The sequence below is a fragment of the Acipenser ruthenus genome, chromosome 12 (assembly GCF_902713425.1).
Source record: "Acipenser ruthenus chromosome 12, fAciRut3.2 maternal haplotype, whole genome shotgun sequence".
Taxonomy (NCBI): Eukaryota; Metazoa; Chordata; class Actinopteri; order Acipenseriformes; family Acipenseridae; genus Acipenser; species Acipenser ruthenus.
The window spans coordinates 11176626-11197390 of record NC_081200.1 but is presented as its reverse complement, the minus strand read 5'-3'; the positions used below and the strand labels follow the sequence as shown (position 1 = coordinate 11197390).

The 20765-nt window shown below is 37.7% G+C and overlaps 1 protein-coding gene across 4 annotated transcripts in view; it reads right to left on the bottom strand.

Moving 5' to 3' along the window:
* LOC117416974 (uncharacterized) overlaps nucleotides 1–20765 on the bottom strand; it is a 138175-nt gene that overhangs the window by 1712 nt on the left and 115698 nt on the right. For 2 of the 4 annotated variants that reach the window (XM_034028500.3, XM_034028501.3), the window contains 4 exons: nucleotides 2623–2737; nucleotides 1364–1466; nucleotides 1025–1094; nucleotides 333–436 (listed from right to left, as the gene is read on the bottom strand). In XM_034028500.3, the coding sequence (XP_033884391.3) occupies nucleotides 333–436; nucleotides 1025–1094; nucleotides 1364–1466; nucleotides 2623–2737 (392 nt within the window). Of the gene's footprint in view, nucleotides 1–332; nucleotides 437–1024; nucleotides 1095–1363; nucleotides 1467–2321; nucleotides 2421–2622; nucleotides 2738–20765 lie in introns of those variants that run through there. The other 2 variants (XR_004546665.3, XR_004546667.3) reach the window with 2 other exon arrangements.

Below are 20765 nucleotides of genomic sequence, written 5' to 3'. Positions count from 1 at the left end.
AATTATTTATTTAAAATAAACACATTACAGTGATAACTGCTTTTGAATTACCATTGCTTGTATCACAACCAGCATATTAGTAAATACAGGAAAGCAGCTTAATTGAATTGTAGCCATTTTGTTTGTTTATATGAAATAATCAACTGCAAAAGATTATTTCATTTATTCATAAGGCAGCTATTGCTGAAAATATCATTAATAGTTTTTGAAATCCACACTACAACAGATGGAAGCCTAACGAGAACTCCTCTTTAATTCAGCAGACTGCCTAATTACAGTGGCTAATTTTAGTATACTTTAATTACAAGGTTAATTGAAATAACAAAACTTACATGAATGGCTCTGATCTAGATTTTCTCAGCATTAAGAACACGAAGAGCCCCGCTTCGAGATTTAAAGTGAAAGAAGCTACCTTATCCAGCATCACGACAAATCCCTGCAGATACAATGACACTGCAGTTAATTCATTTAAATTACTATAATTTTCACTCACCCCAACACCAATGCTATTTCTTTACATTTACCTTGTTTTAGCATACTTGATTTGTTAACATGCTTTTACTCTAGTGTACCAGTTAACTTCTGCAGCTATGACCAAAGGTTTTGCATTACCTACAATTTTAGGATTGAGACGCAATTAAAAAGAAAAGTGAACATAATTTAGATATTTTATTCAATATCAGGTAATCAAAGAAACTACACAATTATATCGCAAAAGTATACCGGAAGCCATAATAGTAGTACAGTATTTCATGTTAGATTTTTTTTTTTTTAATCAGTTTTTCGTATATGGAAAACTACATAGCTGTAAGTAATTTAATATGCCAAGGTAACATTATTCAGCAGGTTTCATTTGACTTTATGAAGCAAAATGTATTCATTTGATAGAGTGATGCAACACTTTTGGCCATAACTGTAGAAAAGAAAGCAAAAGCTGAAGCCTGATAATTGTATTATTACCAGAGACATTTTATCTTAAAAAAAAAAAGCAGCCAGGAAGACAGATAAAGAAAGGTTGCACTACCTTTGGATCACTTTCTGCTACTATAAAAATAATACCAAATGCCACGAGACATGTACATCCATGAACCACACTGAAAAGAATATGAAATATGTTATTTTGCGGAATGATTTCAAGACACCGCATTACATTTTTTTCTGCAGAATCTATTGCATAAAATTGTTTTTGTTTTTATAAATTTCACAAATTAATCTTAAAACGAGCAGCAAATTGAAAATAAAAAAGAATAAGGCAAACGTACATTTACTATTTCTCTGTTTTTAACGTGATACTGTAGAAAAAAAAAATTCTTAAAAAATATAAATGTCATTCCCTTCAATGATTAAGATATAAGCACCATACCTTTTTAGGGTACAGCACTTCTGAAGTTGTGGCAAAGCTTTTTCACAGTTATCAGACAATTCAGTTAGCTTTCTACTCCAAAGTGAATTCACCCAGCCTTCAACTAAAACAACATAAGAAACTGATTGAAAATTTGGCATTTGACTTACTGTCAAAGACAGACTACAATAAAGAGAGACACACATTGTTACAAATGTTGGTTTTAAAACAACCTCACTACCTAAATTGAGGATAATATACTTTTTTTTCCTCTCTCTCTAAGACCTCGCTGTAACAGTTGCACCGACTTCAAATTAATTAACCTGCCAAAGGCAGCCAAACATGAACACTTAGAAAGAGCTTCTGCACCATTTCACACTAATGAGATCATTTAAAGCTATTAAACATCTAATTTTGGAAAGCAGGGACCATATTTAATCAAATCCAATCACATTAAATAAGGAATTCTAGAAGAGTGTACAGTTGAGTGTAACATTACCATATAACTAAATGTTAAATGTTGAAATATATTTTTCTAAAGACATGTATGGGAATGTAAAGAGAATTAATATTTAACAATAACACAATACTGCTGACTTGTGTGTATCTACAGTTTTCACTACATGTCAAGCTGAGAACTGCTGATGTAAAATCGGGCCCCTCAAAATAGCTGGAAATTACATTAATTAGCTGGCTAATACACAAATTGGTTCTGGTTAGGTAAATCGAAGGCCATAGTCAAAACAAAACAACAGAATGAAAGTATTAATAATTAAAACATCTTATATTATTATTAATGGGTTTACCATAGTAAAAGCATAGCAAGGTGAAATAAAACATAGTGAAAGCATGGTAAAAGAATAGCGAGGTATGGTAAAGCATATTAATAAACATTGCAAACCAGGGTAAACTATGATAAATGCATAATACAACCATGGGAAAAGCATGTTCAAACTGAAAAGATACTGTGTAAAAATACCATGGTAAACTTTCATAAGGGCAGCAAATATCAAGCAATTTGCATTCAAAGCCCCTGCACTCTGAATATCCTTCCAATGTAGTCCGAGCTTCTAACTGCCTGCAGTCCAGGAACACAGTCAGAGGAAGAGGTCAGTTGAGACATGTACATAATGTGAAATAAATGCAAGGAGACATAAGGAACAAAGGCTTTAAAAGTCGTGTAAGTCATTAAGATAGCCCTGGCCTTTCTCTAATCAATCCTACAATCCACATTGTTACACACGTCAAAGGCACATATAAGAAAATCTACAAATACATACAGGTATGCTTTATTGTTGATCCGAGTACCAGAAATGAGACTGTTATACTGATAGCAATGAAGATTTCAGTAAACCACGCCACCCAGGCAAACTGATGGTGGTGTTCGGTAATGATCTGCAACAGAAAACAAATTATTATAATTAATTAGAGCAAGGACACTATAATGGGTACTATACTTTACCATGAAATATATCACAGTATCTGTGCCTTTTTTATAAGCCTCAGGCTAGAATTGAAGCTTGCATTCAAAAGAGAGTACTAGTTGTTTTAATACAGTGTGTTCTTTAAATAATATTCAGTTTCCTTAAGCATTCCTTTTGATCACCCTCAACTTTGTGCCAGTGATGTAACGTGGCAGCCACAAAGTTCAGCTGCACAAACTGCTAATCGTGTTCACATACTTATGGAACACACATATTTTTTTGAAGACTTCTAGTCAAAATGTTTGTCATGTATTATGTTTTCTTTTTTAGTATTTCTATATTTTTGTCATGAACACAGAAAACCCCCAAAGAACTGTAGTAAACAGTAATTTGAAATGGTACAGACAACAGCTGGAATTCAAATCTTAATACACTTTAGAGTAGCGAGACATCTTAAAACTGTTGTAACAGTAATACCTTAACAGTTACAATGCAGAGCACCCCCTCTCCCAATAACTGTAGTTAGATTAATCTTTAAAACAGAGAGGGGGGTGCAAATCATCTGAAGCAAGGAATCATGGACCACAAGAAGACTGATCACCCAGGGCATCCACAAAACACAGCCGTGACCAATATCCATCAGCATGAAGTGCAGGCTGGGCGATCGATTACCTGATTGTATTGTGTATAGAGGCATGTCTTATGAATTGCTAGGACAGTGTGTGGGCATTCCCATTCAAAAGAATTGCTCTGTGCTTTGTGCTGGTGTTTCTTTATATCTTTCTTGTAGTTGCAGTAAGGACCTTATGCGTTGAACCAAACAGCGCATTCAGCTCTATTTTATGAAATGTCTTAATCTTTATTCACATTGCAGCAGACACAAATACAATATTGTATGGGTTGGCTTAGCTTCTGGTGAGTGTACATACCAGGGTTGTATCCCGAGCTTCATTTTTTATACAGTATTTGCAAGAGAAATGACATCAATTTTTTTTTTGCTCACATGTACAATATATGCTACCAATCCCATAGAGTTTCCTTTCCATATCCTGCAGCAGATGTACAGCAAGTAGCGGGGCTTTCCCTTTCACCAGAACACTGTGTGGCTGCATTTGAAGGACGTGTGCCAATATCTCAGAGGGGTATCCAGAGGGAAGAGAACACCCAATGTTTAAATGAGATCTAGAAATGCATACTCAATCTTTAGTTGAGTGCCAATGATTGGTATCAAACTAAGCACATTTAATCTTGGAATACATTTCTTTTTTCTAAATAGTTAAGCTGCAGTAAAGAATTTTGCAGAAGATTAATTACAGCACCACCTTATTGCAGGGTCATGTTATTAAAGTGTTTTGTTTGTTTGTTTTCCCAATACAGATTATACAGTTTCTAGCTGTCTGATTCTAGGTAACAGTCCCACTGGAATGCCAGGGTTTGTTACATATAGTAATATTTCATCTGCTTCAACAGCATCTACTAAAAAAACAATGGCTAAATACCACATCTGCACTTTCCATTTCCAGAGATTTCATTTACATCACCTTCATATGAAAGTAGCTTTATACAGAAGTCCAATATGTTAATTACGACTGAGTCACTCAACAGTAACCATAATAAGTAGTTCACTTGATTGACAGCATAGAAGAAAACTAAATCAGTTCATCAAAATTTATTCAGTGCTCTAAAATGGTAAAGACATTTTTAGTTTTCATAACAACGAGCTGGAATAGTGAATTCTGTTTGTGTATAAGTTACTGGGGCATTTTATCAGCCAAGCGTCATCCTTACTGTCTCTTGAGAAAAATGAGCCAGGAAGCTATGGGGTCACAAAATACTAAACATTGCAAAAGCTCAAAGACACAAGTACAGGCATTCCCAGTACTGAACCAGTTACTATTCACTATACGTTTTAAATTACTTTGTGAGATTAAGGTCATGGCATATTTAAGTTTCAGTTCTTGCAAGAAGTTTTAAAGTGCTGTTTTCCTTCTAGAATGTTAATCTCCACCTTTATGTTGATTTCAAACTACCCACACCTACAGAGCTGCAATGTTTTCCCAGATGAAATAGATCTTTCCCACAACTGGCTGACATGGATCCCTGCAGCTTGACTTTGGATTGTGTAGCCTGGGGAACAAACCTTCATCTGCTGTCTCTAGACACACCATCTACTGTCAATTTCAAAAAGTAAACTTTGTTTTATCAGACCACAACAAACACCTCTTCCTCTTCAGAAATATATCCTGCAATTCAACCCTACAGGATAATGTATACCAGCTCCACACAACCATTGCCTGTTTTTTGACTCACTGACATTCCAAGCCGGTTTTTAAAATTGAAGCCACAACTTTTCTTTTTTTCTTCCTAAATATAATTTCCTACTCCACTAGGGTACTGCAGGATGTTCTTCTGTGTACTTTGTTGTTACATTTCTTGGTCATTTCTGTAGTGCAGTATTTTAGTGTTGCAAATGATCTTATCCTTCTAATAGACAATTCAATGTTGTTGTTTGTTTATTTAGCAGACACCTTTATCCAAGGCGACTTACAGAGACTAGGGTGTGTGAACTATGCAACAGCTGCAGAGTCACTTACAACTACGCCTCACCCGAAAGACGGAGCACAAGGAGGTTAAGTGACTTGTTCAGGGTCACACAATGAGTCAGTGGCTGAGGTGGGATTTGAACCGGGAACCTCCTGGTTACAAGCCCTTTTCTTTAACCACTGGACCACACAGCCTCCTTGTGCATTATATACTGGTATATACCATTACGTATATTACTTTTATATGGTACAGTAATATGATTTTAACGTACATGTGCATAACTGTAGTATTTGTTTGATATGTCATGCAATATTCAGTAGAGAAAGATCTGGTGAGCTTGACTTTAGGATTCTAGTCACTGATCTGAAGCTATGGCAGGTCGATGCTGGTCACTTGGGAGACCTCTAGTGAACACAAAGTGCTGTAAGAAGTGTGCTGATGGTTCAGTAAGTGTTGTCTATCTGCTTTGGGAACATTTAAGATCCCATGGCACTATTGAAAAGAGCTGGGGCATTAACCATTATTGACGATTGATGTCCTGTATAAATAAAATGCTGCCTTTTGCCATTAGGTGGCACTGACGCTCTATATGGCAAAACACTAAATTGTATAAAATACATTATTTCTAAAAACAAATTAAGCCTGTGCACAGAAACTCAGTAATTTGTGCCTCAGTTACTTTTGATCACATGAAATACAAAATGTGAAAACAAACCCAGCAGTACATGGAAAATAAATACTTTAAAATGTGATATTTTACACCTGGTAAAAGGGTTGTTGATGCAGCTACAAGCGATGCATGATTTTTACACCAAAAACAGTTATCCATATCTGGATCTATTTTAAACATCTTAATGTATTTTTCTCAGTGCAGCATTGAAAAAAAAAGGCTTTTAAAAACACCTAATCCCAGTTTGAATGACCCACTTGAATACTAAAGTACAGTCTTAACATAGCTAGGAAACAACTTTTAAAATGTTCTGTGCGTATATTTAGTTACCTTACATTAGTGGGGGAAATAGCGTGAACTCTCTATTTTTAAATTGTTTACGTCACACTATCACAATGTTTAGTACAGCAGAAAAGTTAACTTTTGACTGAAAATACAGAAACAAAATGCCAGTGCTAAACAATAATAAGTGACATGGTTGCAAAATCCCTATCCACCAGTTCCAATCTCTATCCAGACAGGAAAGATAAGACTCTGGAGAAGACACCATCGGTTCACAGACACGTTTTTTGACAAATCAACAATCAGGGCATCTGGGTTTAACTGAAATTTGAGTTTTTTTGTTTATTTTTTTAAAACCATGCAGATAACAACAACATACTAGTACAACTGCTGTATGTAAAAGGCCATGGACTGGACTCTGGAGCTTTGGAAGTCAAGCCGTTAAGACACCATGCTCATTGCTCCTCCTTGCCCATGGTTAGGAGAATGCAGCCTGCACATACTGCTCATCCTCTGGGTTCCAGCAATTCAAAAGCTAAAGTTTCAAAGGTCACTCTTTCCTTGAGGGACATATTGTTACAACATTTCAGAATGAAATATAATTTATATTTCAAGTTCAGAAGATCTTTTTACAGAGCCTTAGGCATTGGTAAGACCGTGTATTGAATAGTATTCCTGGGATTTAACCTAATAAATTAATAAAAGTAATTAAAAATAATATTTTATACTGGTTGTGTCTATGGTGTTATACCTCAAACTGCAAGGCACATTTGCACGTATTCACCTGTAAATCAGAAATCACTTCGGTTTATGTTCTTAATGCTCTGGTCTACTCCAGTCTTTCTGTTAAGCACATACTATCAATTACTGCCCCCGAATAGAATTTTTGATTACATTTCTGATTGTATGTGAATTATTTAATAAGCACATAATGACAATTAAACTATTCAAAATGTAGCAATGATACACAGTATTACACAATACGTGTATTTCGTTATGATTCAGCTTATTTTAAACTGAATGAATCATGTATGTATTGGTTTTTTTAAACATAAATTACAGGTAACTTTCTAGTCACCCTGTACAAATACTTTCAGTGAGGCCTAGAACCAGGAACAATCCTTTCCTGGCATGACTGTAAAACTGTATTAAGAACCAAGAACAGAGTCCTTCCAAAAAAGCGTACATACGCTGTATTTGTCTGTAGAGTTTAAACTAAATGTGTCCTCTCATAGGCACACATATCACAATGTCTTTTCCTGTGATGATGGATTAACTAGTTCTGTAACAGAAGAAATAGTAAGTGTCTAGGCTGTATTAAATTCTCGTTGAAGCACAGTAGTTTACTTCACTTTGCATTAAATGTACAGTATTACAGTGTAATGTTTTTTAACATAAAAAAAGAAACATTCATACACTAACTACTATGTACAGTAAAATCACGCTCATCAGTTATTGCATGTTTTACACTATGTTTGTTTTGTATTATCTAGCTCTTAGGTATAGAATACATCATAATACTGGCTCAACTTTATTTCTACAACTGTTTAGTACAAAAGGAATGAAGTGCAATGCTTCCAGTCCCTTGAGAAATAACTGAACACCTCACTGCTCCTAAATTAGATCACAAATTTTCTAGCTGATGGCAGTGTCTCACTGCTAGCCCTGAAGGCAAAGCATTACATTTTAATATCCTGGGTTTATTCTGCCCATGCTGGGACCACTCAGGAGCAGGAGCTCATGTACAGATTCACAAAAGAAAAGGTGCTTAATAGAAAAATATTTAATACAAATTCTGCAGAGGTAAATTCAGGAAAAATAAAGGTTACAAACTATGAATCCTAATCTGAACAGAATCAGTGTGCTAATTATGTTTTTTCTATTGCAACCTAAATAACATTGCTCACTTAATGGTCTAAACAGCATTAGATTTTTACTATAGTACACCTTCTTTCACATGGACATCCTTAACTGTATTGTTTAAAGTTATGTTAATAAAAGCCACTCCTAAGTAAAACAAACAGCGCCTTCTGTGAAAATGTGCCTCTGCTTCCAAATACCAATTCACTTCCATTGTACCTTGCTCCAATGGTCTAGGTCTACTGTATCTGCAATCAGACCATGTTATTATTATTATTTATTTCTTAGCCGACGCCCTTATCCAGGGCGACTTACAATTGTTACAAGATATCACATTATTTTTTACATACAATTACCCATTTATACAGTTGGGTTTTTACTGGAGCAATCTGAACCCACGACCCTCCGGTCAAGAGTCCAGAGCCCTAACCACTACTCCACACTGCTGCCCTTGTAACCTACTACACAGCTTTTTATAGTGTTGTATTTTACATACTGTATCTGCATGGTCTGAAATAATGTTAAAACATATATTTTATAAGTCGGACCAGTAATAATGTTAGTAAAGTTAACAAGATATAATACAATTGATTTGAAGCACTGGTCACCACTCCTTTAAAATGTACATTTCTTCTATACACAGTTTAATACTGTTGAACGCATATGTGATGTTTCTACAAATTAACATTCAGATCCATCTCACCCTGCCCCTTGAGAGAGGAGGGAAATATCTGAATCCAAGACGCACGATTTTCAAAATGTCAGTTTAATATTAATTTCTCTCCTTCATGCCCCATGATGTAGAGCCTTGTTCTAAATATAAACTCAAGAAGCACGTTCACAATTCCTTCACATAGGAAATATTACATGAAAGCTTTGATTTCATTTATCATGTATAAAAATACAATGCCCCTTTGTTATTTCACTCTCTCTGAAAGAAAAAAACAAACATAAACGTGCAGTGAAATACTGAAGGCAGTAAAATATGTACAACCGACTGTCAACATGCCCTAGCCATGGATTAACCAGATTTGTGAATGATCAAATCATGAAATAGCATGGTAACAGCTGAAGGAAAACTATAGTAAAAGCTGATGAAGCCAAAAATAATATGGAAAATAAATGGCAAGCTGATAACTACCTACACCATTAAATAATACATACACTTGAAATATAGTTATAATAAATTAGACAACAGCAATATACCATGCATAAGGATGTGTATTCTCATCAGCTGCAATACTGGTGCGCTTGCACCTCGGACACAACGGTTCCATGCTACAGTTTCGCATGGGCCTCCTCCCTTCTGAGGGATCATGATTACATCCGTGATAGACCCTCTTCAGGTCTCGGTATTTCAACAGGAAGTTGGCTGTCTTGCTTTGCAAGCTAGCCATACGTCTTGTAGACCCCATCTCCTGCAGAGTGGGGTTCTACTCAAGATACTTTCTGGTACCGCAAGATGCCGGCTTTCGCCCCATCCTAGAGTTGAGACTCCTCAACAGGTTTTTGAAGGAGAGGCGGTTCCAAATGCGGACTCACCATCACATTCTCCAGTCCGTCCAGCCGGGCGACTGGTTTACCACCGTGGGCTTACAGGATACGTATTTGACGCGGTAGTGGGTACGTTGCAGAACGCTAGGGCAGGCTGCACTAGGTCATTATACGACTACAAATGGAAATATTTTCAGAACTGGTGTCTGACTAAGGGTCATGAACCACTCTCTTGCCCTATCCGGTTATCTTGCATTTTCTGCAAGAACTGCTCGATGCCGGAAGGTCACCTTCTACACTGAAGGTGTACTTGGCGGCCATTTCTGCGTGCCATGGCCCCCATTGATTCAGTATCTCCGGGTGCGCATTTCTTGGCAACCAGGTGTCTCAAGGGTGCTCGCCGATTACGCCCTCCAAGGATGGTCGTTCTCCCCGAATGGAGCCTTGATATTGTACTGGAGGCTCTCACGAAGGCCCCGTTTGAGCCCATACACTCCATAGAGTTGAAGTATCTGTCTATGAAGACAGCCTTCCTTTTGGATATCACCTCCACAAAGCGGGTCAGTGTGCTACAGGCGCTGTCGGTACACTGCTCCTGCATGCATATTTGTGAAGATGGCAGCAGGTTTTCACTACGTACAAACCCTGCTTTCCTCCCTAAGGTGATCACAGCCTTCCACATGAATCAGTCTGTGGAACTGGAGTCTTTCCATCCACCTCCGTTTTCTTCAGAGGAGGATAGGAGATGGAACTTCCTCTGCCCGGTGCGGGCATTGAGGTGCTACGTGGATAGGACAAGAGCTCTGCGTCATGCTGACCAGCTCTTTGTCTGTCACGGGATACAGACCCTAGGACAGCTCCTCTTGAAGCAGCGACTGTCTCGACTGCGTATGACAATGCCGGCTTGCCCCCACCTGGGAGGGTAGCCGTGCATTCTACCAGAGTGTTGGCTACATCTTGGGGCCTCGCTCTATGATATCTGTACTGTGGCTAGCTGGGCTACGCTGCATACTTTCTTTAGGTTCTATCGCCTTAATGTGATAGATCCTTCCTTGCCTTCATTAGGCATGAGGATCCTTGAGGTTGCATGCTCTCACCACTAACCTTGGGTTATGCGGTTCTGACGTGTCTCCTGTATGATGTTGTTCTGTCTCCCTTGCGACTGCTCTGGTATACTTTTCCATAAGTATGTTGCCGGTCGTCTTCAAATTGAAAGGGAACGTTAGGTTACTTACCATAACCCTGGTTCAATGAAACAGAAGACGACCAACAAACCTTGCGAGGTCGCATCGGTCGCCCTCACGGGTTCGATACAAAAAGAGGAATGGCTTCCATGGGTTGACTATTTTGATCCATCGGTAGGCGGGACCGAGGACATGACCCCAGGAAGGGGTCTATCGGCAGCTCTGATATAAAGTAATACCTACCAATAGGCAGGCATATCCCATAAGTATGTTGGTCATCTTCTCTTTCAGGGAACCAGGACTAGGTAAGTAACCTAATGTTTTCTTCCCTGTAAGAGGATAATTCAGTTCTCAGGTTTGAATTCACTCCAACACAGCGCTTGTGTTATTCCCCATGTTGCCTGAGCCCACAGCATTCAGATCCCTCTGTGGAATTTCTGCTCTCTTGAGTGCTGAGGGATCTTTTATTTTATATTTAATGTCCATTTGCATTTTCGGTTTGGGTAGTACTTTGTTTTACACTACCAAGTTTTCAAACTCATCATGTAGCTTTGAGTAACCAAAATGTTTGTGATGTTTGACTTCAGGTTATACAGGTACACAAGGTAACACAAAAAGCATGCTAAATTATATGAAAATAATGTATATGTACAGTACACTTCAATTTTCAAGACACAGGTACACTTAACATTGAACCCAATTCTACCTAAGTGCCAAAACAGGATGTCACAGTTAATTACATTCAAATGCATTACTTTTCATTGTATTAAGGGCAAGATGAAAAGACTAACACTAAGTTAAACCCACAGTCAGCCTTAGACAGTTCATTGCTGTTGTTGCAAGGCCTATTGTTGCCAAGTTATTCATTGTTCAGCTATGACACCTAAAAGCTCCGAGGAAATGAAAGATTAAACTCAATGCTTGTACTACTGAGCTTGTTGTGATAAAAGCGCTACATCAGTAGTTAGTCTTTTTAAATCTGACAGGTATCCTCTGTGTTAACTAGAAATAATTCAGGGAGTAGGATTTATCATATACTTTGGGTTAGTTTGATACTCAGCAGATAAACATTTGCAGTAGAGGGCTGCTGTACTGTAATGTAAGACACACACAAGATTGTCTTTGCTTATTACATGCTCTTCTAGCTTAAATAAGCTCTGACCTGTTAACTTACACATCGAATCACATGCACACATATTTGAGTACATTTTCAGTATTTGATAGACTGTGCCTATAGTATCTTCAAATTCAAAGATCAGTGTAAACTTACCAGTAGGAATCGCAGTGAATAGATTGTGAAGAGTGTGGTTCAGATGGATGGAGGTGCAGTGGTTGGAATTAACTAACATACAGTATAAATGACACTTTAGAATATATATATATATATATATATATATATATATATATATATATATATATATATACACATACACACACACACATACACACACACATACATACAGACGTGCTCAAATTTGTTGGTACCCCTCCACAAAAAACGAAGAATGCACAATTTTCTCTGAAATAACTTGAAACTGACAAAAGTAATTGGCATCCACCATTGTTTATTCCATATTTCATAGAAATCAGACTTTGCTTTTGATTTTTTATTCAACATAATATTGTAAATAATAAAACAAATGAAAATGGCATGGACAAAAATGATGGGACCGCTAACCTATTATTTTGTTGCACAACCTTTAGAGGCAATCACTGCAATCAAACGTTTTCTGTAGCTCTCAATGAGACTTCTGCACCTGTTAACAGGTAGTTTGGCCCACTCTTCCTGAGCAAACTGCTCCAGCTGTCTCAGGTTTGATGGGTGCCTTCTCCAGACTGCAAGTTTCAGCTCTTTCCATAGATGTTCGAAAGGATTCAGATCAGGACTCATAGAAGGCCACTTCAGAATAGTCCAATGTTTTGTTCTTATCCATTCTTGGGTGCTTTTAGCTGTGTGTTTTGGGTCATTATCCTGTTGGAGGACCCATGACCTGCGACTGAGACAGAGCTTTCTGACACTGGGCAGTATGTTTCGCTCCAGAATGCCTTGATAGTCTTGAGATTTCATTGTGCCCTGCACAGATTCAAGGCACCCTGTGCCAGGTGCAGCAAAGCAGCCCCAAAACATAACCGAGCCTCCTCCATGTTTCACTGTAGGTATGGTGTTCTTTTCTTTGAAAGCTTCATTTTTTCGTCTGTGAACATAGAGCTGATGTGACTTGCCAAAAAGCTCCAGTTTTGACTCATCTGTCCAAAGGACATTCTCCCAGAAGGATTGTGGCTTGTCAATATGCATTTTAGCAAATTCCAGTCTGGCTTTTTTATGTTTTTCTTTCAAAAGTGGAGTCCTACTGGGTCTTCTTCCATGGAGCCCACTTTCGCTCAAAAAGCGACGGATGGTGCGATCAGAAACTGACGTACCTTCACCTTGGAGTTCAGCTTGTATCTCTTTGGCAGTTATCCTTGGTTCTTTTTCTACCATTCGCACTATCTTTCTGTTCAATCTGGGGTCGATTTTCCTCTTGCGGCCGCGCCCAGGGAGGTTGGCTACAGTTCCATGGACCTTAAACTTCTTAATAATATTTGCAACTGTTGTCACAGGAACATCAAGCTGCTTGGAGATGGTCTTGTAGCCTTTACCTTTACCATGCTTGTCTATTATTTTCTTTCTGATCTCCTCAGACAACTCTCTCCTTTGCTTTCTCTGGTCCATGTTCAGTGTGGTGCACACAATGATACCAAATAGCACAGTGACTACTTTTCTCCATTTAAATAGGCTGAATGACTGATTACAAGATTGGAGACATGTGTGATACTAATTAAAGAAACTAATTAGTTTGAAATATCACTATAATCCAATTATTTATTATCTTTTCTAAGGGGTACCAACAAATGTGTCCAGGCCATTTTAGAATATCTTTGTAGAATAAGCAATAATTCATCTCTTTTCACAGCTTCTTTGCTTTATTCTATGACATACCAAAGACATGCAAGTATACATGATAAAATAGCTTTTAATTTCATCACTTTTCAGGAGGAATGAAGCATTATTTCAATGAGCTGTAAGGGTACCAACAAATTTGAGCACGTCTGTGTGTGTGTATATGTATATATATATATATATATATATATATATATATATATATATATATATATATATATGGTTTTTAATTCCAAGCAGTTTTAAAACATAATGCACACAAATCTAAGTATTATGAATCAGTATGTTCACAAATACAGCACCAGACACTGTCCAAAATATTATTTGTTAATATTTTTTTTTTTAAGTGGCAACTAGTCGACCTACAGTATTCAACCATTTTTACCTAAATTATTCAAATAGTCATTCTACCACGAAACAACAGTAGCGTTACACATCCACTAAGACTTCTGATATAATAAAAAACCAAACAAACACAAAAATGATACTTCATTAAGGTCAAGACATTTGATTGTTCTAGGATATTGAGTTAATTCCAATTTGACATACTGTAATGTAAACTTCTCTCTTTCTGACTTTTTTAGGAATAAAACACTGTACCTCTGCAGAGTCTTGTTTGTAGTTTTTTTTATACATACATATCTCTGCATCATGTGATTACAACACTTTCTATCTTCACAACCCTAACTCGGGTCAACAGAGTCACAGTTTAATTCATTTTGATTTATTTCTACAGCCGCTAGAAGGACGCCAATTTCATCCCTTAGGGCAGATGGAACACAAAGATAAATGAACAGCTGACATCAGAAACAGGTATCTTCAACTAAAGTACACTAGACCAATACAATCGATTCCACCACATAAGCTGCAACAAAATCTTGTTTAGCATCTTGTGAAGATAAATATTTTTTTGGTATTCAATCGTGGAGGAAACTGGTTAACATTAAATGTGAATATTTTACTTTTGTTCGAATTCCTGAGATATTTCAAAAGAAAATCTCAATTCCCAAGAAGACACTGTTCTCTTTCCTGTTTTGTTTTTGATAATTTAGTTTGGCTCACTCTTTGGCTGTATTGCTAACAAACAGACTATTTCACAAGCCTGCGAATATTGCTTTTCATGTAAAAGGGCAGCATTTGGATGAATCCCCTAATATTCCAATAACCTGTGCTGCTTGTTTTCACACCTGTCTTTTCCTGCAGGGTGCCAGTGCCACAGCGTACCAGTGTGCTGTGAAGGGTAGTGCTGCTACAATCTCCTCTTCAGTAAAGTTGCCCTCTCTATTCTTTTGAACACTGAGCCACTGTCTCACCTCGTACACAAATACACCTGCATCAGATGGGGATAGTCTGAGTTGCAATTCATTTCCTGTTTAGATTCATTTAAATGTATTCATTTCCACAGCCTTGTGATACTAGCAATTTCCCCCACATCTTGCATATATTCGCAATGCAAGCAGAGTTGCATAAAAGTCGCATATATTTGCAAAATCTTTAAATATTTGGCCCAAAGTGTTTAATAAAAAATGAGTTACATTCAGAAACATGCATCTATACCACTTGGCTGCACCCTGAATTAGCCTATATTCCACAGAGCACACTAGAAGGTGAACAGAACTCAACCCATGAGATCCAAAAGCTCTCTGCAATCCGAAATATCACAGGCTATGTTTCACTGACCAATACAATTTATAGCTGTTGTTTACCAAGCTTTAGTGGAGGGGAAATGCCACATGGGGGGGGGGGGGCATGAAGACTGGTAGATAAGTAAAAGATAAAAGCAACTGTACAACATCTTCGTGAAATGTAAAAAAAAAAAAAACGAATCAACTCTAGATATCATGTCTAAGCTTACTAGACCACTTTGCTTAAAATACACCTAACATATCCCTGTACATGTACTGTATTAGCAATGTCAGATTTACAAGCCTATTAAGACTGCTTGGTTACTTCATAACCTGTCCATTTTGAAAACATCTAGGTGCAGTTTATACAATATCATTTAACATCTAAGCACTGTTTCCATGGAAACCAGAATAGACCAAGCAAGAGATGAAAAACTAAACAAAAGACAAATCCAAGGGCGAATGTACTTTTTGGCATCAGCCTAACAGCTAATAGCCCTTCAGAACCTCGTTGCTAAGCCACCGTGTTAAAATTACGATAAAATAGGATGAATACCCAGGCTGTGCAAAGAAGCCTAACTTTGCTGGGGACCCCGAGGGGGGGCGTCACATTGGCTCGGACGCTCCCAAGGAAGGGGGATGGGAAACCGGCAAGGATTGCTTCTCCTCATCGTGCAACAGCAAACCCTACTGGCCAGACACAGAGCACATTCAGAGTGGATAAGAGGCAGGGCTGGTCTCTGTTCTCCAGGATCGGAAGCCCGCCCACCTCTGCTCTGGATTGCTCGGTGTAAAAGCGATTCTGGCTTTAGGCTTGTGAGATCGGAGGACGCTCACACGGCCTGAGAACACCTGTGCTGTGTGGAGACTCGCTGTGGTGAGGAGAAAAAAAACATAATTGGACATTCCAAATTGAGGGAAAATAAATACAAATAATAATTGGATGAATACACCTAAGAAGTAAACAAAAAGGCATTTGTAACATCATGTGAAGAGGCCGTGAGCCAAACAATTTGAAGTAGCACTTGCTCTTCTGTTGTCAGGAGTCCAGACCCAACTTTTTTATTTTAATTTGTTCAGCCCTAAAATACAGGCCAAGAATGAATTACTTTTTATATGATAAACAAATGTATACAAACACTCCTTTAGAGTCTTATTACAGGTTGGATTAGCAGTCAATTTCAGTTTTGTTACATACTGTAATGCTTTCTGCATTTTGTAACCCTTGTGCAAGTTTACCATGAACAGCAGTGCAAAGTGTAAAAATGCATAGTGGAAGCATGATAAAGCATAGATAAGCATTGTAAAACCTAAAGAAATTTAGTAAAGCATATTAATAAAACAGGACAAACAGTGGTACAACTGTTGTACTATGGTATATTATATGTATATATAGTATAACCATGGGAAAAGCATGAGAAAACTGCAAAATTACTGTGGTAAATGTTAATAAGGGAAGTCTCATATCAAACCTAAATTAATTCTAGCAGCCACTGATACAACACTAGTGGTTTCAGGTTCATTGGTCTTTGATGAGATAAACAATGGTAGGGTAATCGGATAGTAAGAAACTCACCCCTAAAAGAAGCATTTGCCAAGTGTTTGTCTACTCATCTTTGTCAAGCGCTTTGAGATTTGACTTCCTCAGAGTGTGAAGCCAGGTCCCAAGCTGTGTAACATTCTTAAGTCTTCATATTACCTAATTACACTCTGCAGGAGCCCTGCTTCCTGCTACAGACTCCAGGACACTTGTAATTGAAAACCCTGATAGTGCCAAAAGCAGTCTCAAATTAACTGGGGTGTCACTGTGAGAAACATCGATAGTGGGGGGATTCTGTGAAAAATATATTATATATGTATCAATGTTGGCACTAGGAAATAAGTTTCCCAGGAAGACTGAAACTTATAGTTGTAACACTTTTCCTACCTAACGATTTGTTAACTGCTAAATTATTTACTCCATGTTGCTGAAATTCATCAACACCAACGCACCATCTTTCAATATAGTATCTCTCTTGCTGGGTCAGCCTTAATGTTTGGTGATTTGTACTCTGGGCCATGCTGCCTAGACTTCTGACGTGTCTTTTGGCTCACATAGTTTTTCTTTCTTTCTTTTATGTTATGTTATTGATTTTCTTATATACTTCTATTTCAATTCCCTTATCTTTTGTATAGCCTCATATTTTCTGTTAAGGACTTCTGTATCCTAGTATTTTCTTTGCTACATTGTTTTTCCCTCCATTTATTTAGAAATATACTTTAGCTCTCTTTTTGACCTTCATCTTTACTCCCTCTCTTACAATTGGGTTCCATTTTATTTTTTTCTTTCTCACTGTCTGCACCATCCGGTCTCAAGTCACATACAAATAATTTTAAATGTCTTGGATTTACTGTCCCAGGAGGCAAAGGAATTTGACAGTTAACACTTAACTAATTGCTCCATTTCTTACTTGTGTTATTTGGCTACATGCTACTCTCTTTCTCTGTATCCCGACAGCAGAAGAAATTGGCCAAAATGCGCAATAATGAAATCACTTTTTAACCTTCAGGCCTGGTTTAAATGTCAATTTTAGCATTGTCATCTAGTGTAAAATTAACCTTGGTCAAATTTAGCAATTGGATGTTCTAACATCCAATATTCACATTCTAGATCTTCTAAAAATTAAATGTTTCTTATGCACTGTTCTAACATTCTAATACTGTATGAATCCCTGATTTGTATGTATTTATTTATTTATTTATACAGGAAATTATAACTCACTGAGGCCCTCATTTACAAGGGGGTCCTGTCATACACAGACACAATCATACATAAAACAACACAATTCATAGTTGCATGGTCCAGCCTTAGACAATAACAAATAAACAAAGGAGCAGTAATACAGCGTTTTTTTGTTCTTTTCACTGTAGACTAAAAAAAAAAAGCAATTGCAAGGAGTTTTAAGCAAATCCCTAATACGCTCTTTATAACCGAAAAATGAGAGGCTATCAAATTCCATTCTTAAACTATGTGAAAAAGTGTTCCAGGTATTTAGGTGTCGATAAGAAAAAGCCAATTCTCCTAATTGTGTCCGTATCCTTGGGACTACCAAACTACCAGAATCATGAGATTGCAAACTATAGCCAGTATTTACCTTTGACCAAATTACTAAGATAATTGGGAACCATACAGTACTGTGCAAAAGTTTTAGGCAGGTGTGAAAAAATGCTGTAAAGTAAGAATGCTTTCAAAAATAGACATGTTAATAGTTTATATTTATCAATTAACTAAATGCAAAGTGAGTGAACAGAAGAAAAATCTACATCAAATCCATATTTGGTGTGACCACCCTTTGCCTTCAAAACAGCATCAATTCTTCTAGGTACACTTGCACAAAGTCAGGGATTTTGTAGGCATATAGTCAGGTGTATGATTAAACAATTATACCAAACAGGTGCTAAATATCATCAATTCAATATGTAGGTTGAAACACAATCATTAACTGAAACAGAAACAGCTGTGTAGGAGGAATAAAACTGGGTAAGGAACAGCCAAACTCAGCTAACAAGGTGAGGTTGCTGAAGACAGTTTACTGTCAAAAGTCATACACCATGGCAAGACTGAGCACAGCAACAAGACACAAGGTAGTTATACTGCATCAGCAAGGTCTCTCCCAGGCAGAAATTTCAAGGCAGACAGGGGTTTCCAGATGTGCTGTCCAAGCTCTTTTGAAGAAGCACAAAGAAACGGGCAACGTTGAGGACCGTAGACGCAGTGGTCGGCCAAGGAAACTTACTGCAGCAAATGAAAGACACATTATTATTATTATTATTATTTATTTATTTCTTAGCCGACGCCCTTATCCAGGGCGACTTACAATTGTTACAAGATACCACATTATTTTTACATACAATTACCCATTTATACAGTTGTTTTTTTTTACTGGAGCAATCTAGGTAAAGTACCTTGCTCAAGGGTACAGCAGCAGTGTACCCACCGGGGATTGAACCCACGACCCTCCGGTCAAGAGTCCAAAGCCCTAACCACTACTCCACACTACTTCCCTTCGCAATCGGAAGATGTCCAGCAGTGCCATCAGCTCAGAATTGGCAGAAAACAGTGGGACCCTGGTACACCCATCTACTGTCCGGAGAAGTCTGGTCAGAAGTGGCCTTCATGGAAGACTTGCAGCCAAAAAGCCATACCTCCGACGTGGAAACAAGGCCAAGCGACTCAACTATGCACGAAAACACAGGAACTGGGGTGCAGAAAAATGGCAGCAGGTGCTCTGGACTGATGAGTCAAAATTTGAAATATTTGGCTGTAGCAGAAGGCAGTTTGTTCGCCGAAGGGCTGGAGAGCGGTACACGAATGAGTGTCTGCAGGCAACAGTGAAGCATGGTGGAGGTTCCTTGCAAGTTTGGGGATGCATTTCTGCAAATGGAGTTGGGGATTTGGTCAGAATTAATGGTCTCCTCAATGCTGAGAAGTACAGGCAGATACTTATCCATCATGCAGTACCATCAGGGAGGCATCTGATTGGCCCCAAATTTATTCTGCAGCATGACAACGACCCCAAACATACAGCGAAAGTCATTAAGAACTATCTTCAGCGTAAAGAAGAACAAGGAGTCCTGGAAGTGATGGTATGGCCACCACAGAGCCCTGATCCCAACATCATCGAGTCTGTCTGGGATTACATGAAGAGAGAGAAGCAATTGAGGCTGCCTAAATCCACAGAAGAACTGTGGTTAGTTCTCCAAGATGTTTGGGCCAACCTACCTGCCGAGTTCCTTCAAAAACTGTGTGCAAGTGTATCCTAGAAGAATTGATGCTGTTTTGAAGGCAAAGGGTGGTCACACCAAATATTGATTTGATGTAGATTTTTCTTCTGTTCACTCACTTTGCATTTTGTTAATTGATAAATATAAACTATTAACATGTCTATTTTTGAAAGCATTCTTACTTTACAGCATTTTTTCACACCTGCCTAAAACTTTTGCACAGTACTGTACCTTTAATAACTTTAAAAACAGAGCAATACCAGTGATAAAGCCTTCGATGAGAACCATCCTAGTTTTTTATACATCTGGCAATGATGGGTCAAAAAAGGACACTCCAAAACAAAACGGCAGCATGATTTATATATTACATCCAATTTTTGCAAATACTGCTTGGAAGCAAAAAAATTGTCATAGTCCAAACCAGGTAGAATAGTAATAGTCATAAACTTTAATCTGCTAGCCTGAGAAAAAAAGGAAACCTAGTTTAGGTCCTAATTTTGAAAGCAGTTTATCAATGTGATATCAATGTGGTAATTAAATATAAGATGCTCATCGATCCATATACCTAAATATTTATAATAGGAAACTTTCTTGAGTGATTCACCATACAAAGTAGTAAGCCCTGATAAAAGATA